The sequence below is a fragment of the Denticeps clupeoides genome, chromosome 20 (assembly GCF_900700375.1).
Source record: "Denticeps clupeoides chromosome 20, fDenClu1.1, whole genome shotgun sequence".
Taxonomy (NCBI): Eukaryota; Metazoa; Chordata; class Actinopteri; order Clupeiformes; family Denticipitidae; genus Denticeps; species Denticeps clupeoides.
The window spans coordinates 4,236,857-4,242,856 of NC_041726.1; the positions used below are offsets into that span (position 1 = coordinate 4,236,857).

Genomic DNA, 6,000 nt, shown 5'->3' on the forward strand with positions numbered 1-6,000 from the left:
AATGGGAAAACACAAACCCAGGTGACCACCACATTGGCCGTGCCCCTAGCCTTGTGGGTTTAACTACTTAATAAGTTGCTGTTAGAGGTTTCCTGGACAAAGTCCAGATCTGTAGGGGCCCTGAGAATGGCAGACCCTGAAAAACAAGGATAGCTTCATTTATCAATCAACCCAATCACAGGCATTTCCGGAGACAGGGACAGCCAGATGTTGGAGACTGCTGAAGTCCATATTGTGTTGCTAGATTCTAAAGAATTTTTTTTATTCCAGATAAATTGCATAAATCAATATTAAAAATAGTATGTCAACAGCTCAAAATAAAATCACAAAAGCAAGCCATAGATTTATTAATTTCAAAAAATATATGACGGACCGACTATTTTGGTGTGACATAGTTCTCACCTCAGGTATGCTGTCTCATTTTCTGCCTAATCCCCCTTTCAGATGACAGACAGGAGACGTATGGGTATTAGAACAGAGTGCTTTGTCACTTGCTCTCGGAGTCCCTCGCTGAGGGACAAGCACTTGAGACTGTCATGCTGCGAAAGAGAGAGGGAGAGCGAGAGAGAGACAGGTACCTGGGGCCTCTGGGCCTTTCAATAAATACATGCAACATAAACCACCTCACACAAAGGCCCATTGTAGTACTTATAGAACAAATGCATAATTTATCGCTGCAGTTACAAATAAAAAAAAAAAATCTGATCCACCAAACCGAATCCTCTTTTGCTCAACACTGCGGCGTTAAAGCTATGCTGTGAAAAACAGAGAGTGTAATTTATTGCGCTTAGCGTCATTGTGAACTGGTCACATTTCAAGTGACATCCTTTAAACATGTAAATCGGCCTGATGCTAAAATACATCCATTTTTGTGAATGTGAATGTACATTTTGCCTACACGCAACCATTCACAAAGTGATACTTTATATTTTAGAATTCGCTCAATTTTTGGTTAAAAAATTTATCTCAGATAACGCAGACCTTTTACTATAGCAAAATATGAACATTGTGTAGAGCGTTATAGAGCAATCGTTTTTTCCCCCTGAAACATATCAAAGCACATTCAATGTATTCTGTGCCATTCATGCGACAGAGGCTGCATTTCGAGACCTCGACCCCACCCCCCTGCTTTGGGAACAGTTACTGTCCATTTCTGCAACTCGAGATTGAGCCCCCCCCCCGCCCCACCCCATATTTCATTTCTGCGTTGCTGATAGCATTCATCAGCAAAAACCCTGATAGGGGGAAAAAAATGCAACTTAAGCCCGAGCATAACCAAGCTACAGAAGTGGACAGGATTACTTGGGGCCAAGGAGGACAGACATGAGATTGTATTGTCATAAAGGGTCATTAGTCTTTTGGCAAACTGTACCTCAAGCCCCAGATGACAGGGCTTTTCAAGACAGAAAGAAGAAAATATGAGACCTAAATTCTTCATGACAGACACATTCAATGAAAACGTCTGGGACAGGACAGAATTTAAAATAAAATCTCTAATTTGTGCACATGATCCATCTGTTTTCATGGCTCTGTTTGTGTTTTAGGCTAATTTCACTTATATTATTATTTTTTTTACCCCCACAGAACTCAGAAGCCCGTTTAATGGATTGGTCTGCCACACCGAACACAATGTCCTATACTTTGTGGCTGGGTGAGATTAAGTTTAATACAGAATCTTGACAGATGCATCCTGGAAAGACATCTGTTTGAACAGACTCAAGCAGTCATGTTTTTCAGGAATTAATCTCATGCGTCGAATGCCTAAATCTTTCTAATCCATGATGATAATCATATTTTCTTATTTTTTTTTACAATTCCTTGGAGAAACAGAGCCATTCTATGCAGGCCACAGAAATAGACATTCTTTTATATTTATACATGGTGAATAAGAGGAACGATTGTCAGATCAAGGGCTCAGAGACAGGTAGACGGCCCCTTGTTCCATCGACTTGTCACTTTCCCTGGCAATGAGGGAGCCCAGGTCCTTAATCAGACCAGGGGATCAGCCAGATGGGAGCTGGGGGGAAGGCTGGCGATGACGGTTACCCCCCCTCTCCACCGCTTGCTCTCCCCGGCACCCCTAAGGCCATATTGTGATCTCTATCCTGATAAAGGTCCGGGGAGCGAGACTGCCAGACTGGCCAGGCCGGGTTGGAGTCTCTGGGATGACTTTAGTGTGCGATACTGTCCTGGAGGGGCCTTTATGAAAGGCATTCTCACATGCAAAGAAAAGGTTGGGAGTCAGCCTTCGCAGCCCCGCTGTCTGGGGCCCCGTCCCCTCCCCGGAGACTCCAGGCGCCACCGTGTAACTGCAGTCTCAGGTATGCTGGGCAGACACTAAGAATGCTTCCCAGGGCCTCCACCTGAGACGGAGTGGAGTGATCGGCCGACTGTACTCTGGGAGTATTTCCCTCATTATCAGACATTAGATGAATATTTGGCCCCGTTTCACAGTAGAGATTGGGTTTTATTGTCTTTCAGCAGCTGGCATCACTGCGGTAGGAATACGAATATGATTTAGTACTCACAAGGTGTGTTTGTCAATTTGATCTCCGAGTGCTCTGAAGCACACTGGAAAGTCCTCAGCGTCCTCTCGGCTCTCAGAGCTAAATTACCATCGAGCAGAGCACGGGCTCTGGACCGCGACATTATTGCACCCATGTGCATGATTACAAAATCATTTGGAAGATAAAAAAAAGGAGAGAAAATGAATTTAAGCTGTGGTTTTCAAATTCTATCAGCATACGGCAAGCAAACCGTAGGGCAATTTTCATTGTGGTGCCTGTGGTTTTGTGGTGCACGCCTTGTCATTTATCTAGCCTAGACAACAGTAAATTTTCTGCTGTGGTTGCCAGTTCATTATTTAAACATGCCGCACGGAGCACAATGTAAACTTGTTCCTTTGTGATATTTATCTTCCTTTACATTTGCATGCATTTGCTTGAATAAGTCAAATAAAGGAGTATGATGCTGGTTGTTTTAATTCTGCCGATACCGAGCTGATTCTGTGTGCACTATATCATCATTATGCACGGCTCTTTACGCTATTACATGTTTAATCGTGAATGAGAATGAGACAAATGTACTTGTGCTGGTGCCAAACATACAATTAGCCTTCATTACAAAGACAGGGGGGAAAAGACAGCTCGTGTTAAATGGTGTGGACATGGGCGTGTGTTCTCCGTGCGAAAACTGATCTGAGATCGGCCTCTCGCAGCACAGAAGCGGGGGAGACCGGGGCCGGGTCGCGCATGCGCAGACGGAGCGTTTCCAAGCTCCCCAGTCCCAGAAGCCTCTGGCGCGTTCAAACGTTCCTGGAGAGAAAGAAAAAAACCAATACAGACGCGCTTTAAACATGTCCGAGAAGAAGCAGACCGTGGATCTGGGGCTGCTGGAGGAGGACGACGAGTTCGAGGAGTTTCCAGCCGAGGGTAAGTCCCTTTCTTAGGGAATCGTTGCCAATCGGAAGGCCAGTGACTCAGCTAGCTAGCTGACTAGCTTGTTTGGCAACGACCAAGTAAAATATCTAATATGTATAATATATGTGTATATATAATGTAGATATATAATATGTTACCTGTGATACAAATTTTGAATCTCTATTACGTTTTGGCTGCATGGCTTCCTTCGTATCTTTGTACCGAGGCTAATGCTAACGCTAACCGATTGTAAACAAAGTTCGCCACTAGTTAGCCCAACGGTACTTCGTCGTAGCCGATCGAGAGGCGACTGGGCGGACGTTGGTTAGCTCACCGTTGCTTGCGTTTCAGACTGGACCGGCCTGGACGAGGATGAGGATGCCCACGTGTGGGAGGACAACTGGGACGACGACAACGTGGAGGACGATTTTTCAAACCAGCTGAGGTGCGCGATTTGTATTTAGCGTGAAGTTTTTTTTTAGTCATTGTTAGGCTGGTCATTCGCAGTGTTCCAGGCGTGCAGTGGAGTTTAAAATACATTTTTAAAATACCAGACGCCCTTGTGCACGTAATCAGAAGGTCGAATCCCGATCCGCCAAGGTGCCACCGAGCAAAGTACCGTCCCCACACGCTGCTCCCTGTCACCAAGGGTGATGGTTAAAAGCAGAGGACACGTTTCGTTGTGTCACTGTATGCTGTGCTGCAGTGTTTCATAATGACAATCACTTCACCTTTTTAGTTGCCCTCATCCTGAGCGCCTTACAATAAGTAGTTACTGGGACGGGCTTTCCTGGAGACGCTCAGGGTGAAGTGTGGCTTTTTCCTCCTCCTTTTTTTTTTTTTTTTTTTTTTTTTTTTTTGTCTGCATGGAGCCTTTTGGTTATTATACCTGCTAAGCAATTTCAGCACAACAGTTGCCGCATCTGTGATCATAGGTCTTCTGGTTCAGAGGCAAGTGTGTTACCCGCTAGGCCACTGCCACCCAAAACACTGCTAAATGTTCCAGCACTTTCCGCAGGATCAGCTCTGCGGTTTTTAAAACGTTGAAAATCAACACCCGTAAGAAATGGTTGACTCTTCCCAGATGTAGTTTTTGTGCAGCACCTTATAATAAAAAAAAAATAAAAAAAATCGCACGACTACTATAAAAATCTGTACATTCACGTGGTTTTAATCTCACCTTTTGTTTTGCAGAGTGGAGTTGGAAAAGCATGGATACAAAATGGAGACGTCGTAGCCTCCGTCTCCGAAGAGGACTTAAAACAGACATTTTTCATGTGACCCTTTGGAGGGCATAAGAAGTTTGAGACTGCATACCACATCAGCACAAAAGCTGAAAGCTCTCACTGACTTTTTTTTTTTTTTTTTTTTGGTTTTTCTTTAATCTTATTAATAAATGTTCAGTAATTTGTAAATGGTTCTGACATTAAAGTTGTTTGCTGTATATGCCTTTTTCTCCCTCTTTTATCTGCACGGAGCCTTTCGGTTATTATACTTGTTAAGCAATTTCAGCATAACTTGCCGCATCTGTGACCATAGGTCTTCGGTGTTTAATGTGTTTGTACGTTTTCTTTTCTTTTTGGCCATTGTGCATTTAACCTCAATTTAAACCTTGACTGGTTTTTAATGGTTTGGTAATTAGGGCCCACTGTGAAGCGCCATCGGTTTATAGCCCCTGAACAAAAGTCTGTTGCTGATAATTTCGCAGGTAACGAAGCCCCGCAAAACGCGCTCCGGCAGGTAGAGCCGGATGTTGGTAGCATGCGAGGGTGTGCGTGGGTCTGCCCGGCTGCACTGTCGTGTTTTTTTTTGTCAGGGGCAGGGAGGCGGTCACAGCGTGTGGCCCCGACGCAGCTCCTGCCTGGGCCTGCCCGCTCACGACCGGGCCACGCTCTTCCGCTCTTCACAGCGGGGGTGCTCCCGCACCAAACTGGAGGCCAATTTAACCGGCCGCGCTCCCCCCAGCAAAACGATTTATTTATTTATTTATTTATTCTCCCCATCCACCACCACCCCCTCCGGCTTTCCCCGGCACCCTGTTCCATCAGCCCCTAATGAGCTGAAATGGATGCCGGCAAGGCATCACCTACCGCAGAAAGGCCTCCGGCACCCCAAGCTCGGTGCGGATGTGCCCGCACCTTCACGTTTTACCGTCCCTGCCTTACCGCGCCGTGGAAAGTACAGGGAGGCGGGCATGTCACAGACGCAGAGGCCGCCGTCCTCCCGGGCCGCGGTTAGCCCAGTCCTCCCTCGGGAGTGGCTCGCTGTTAAATATTGTGGCATCAGGTGTCTTCGGGTCCCTCCTACTAACGTTCTCCCGGTGCGTAAACATGACGACATGTCACCTGAATACTTATTTGCTCAAACATTAGGAATCGCCTGGTGTCACCTGTTGCCAAGGCAGATAAATGTCACCTTTCCCAGGAGGATATTTTCCAAGGAAAAATATTTTTTTCCCACTTCCTTAAAAAAAAAAAAAAAAATTATTAATGTTCAGATTCGTTCTTTAATCTACAACCGTGTTGATATAAATTTTAGAGTGTCCGGTTTTCAGTTGGCAGTGGGACACGGCCCGATGCGA

The 6,000-nt window shown here is 45.5% G+C and overlaps 1 protein-coding gene across 1 annotated transcript; it reads left to right on the plus strand.

Annotated features, from left to right (window-relative positions):
- The first annotated feature begins 3,231 nt into the window (after positions 1-3,231).
- Positions 3,232-4,865, plus strand: LOC114770445 (26S proteasome complex subunit SEM1). The gene is made up of 3 exons (XM_028964385.1): positions 3,232-3,431; positions 3,771-3,864; positions 4,614-4,865. Exons 1-3 carry the CDS (start codon positions 3,356-3,358, stop codon positions 4,654-4,656), a joined length of 213 nt encoding a protein of 70 aa, XP_028820218.1. The 5' UTR covers positions 3,232-3,355; the 3' UTR covers positions 4,657-4,865.
- Positions 4,866-6,000: the final 1,135 nt, after the last annotated feature.

Excerpts from the sequence above, each read along its gene's own strand:
- LOC114770445 (XM_028964385.1), top strand. The coding sequence starts at position 3,356 with ATGTCCGAGAAGAAGCAGACCGTGGATCTGGGGCTGCTGGAGGAGGAC. Across the intron at positions 3,432-3,770 it reads CGAGGAGTTTCCAGCCGAGG|ACTGGACCGGCCTGGACGAG; the intron begins GTAAGTCCCTTT and ends CTTGCGTTTCAG. Across the intron at positions 3,865-4,613 it reads GATTTTTCAAACCAGCTGAG|AGTGGAGTTGGAAAAGCATG; the intron begins GTGCGCGATTTG and ends TTTGTTTTGCAG.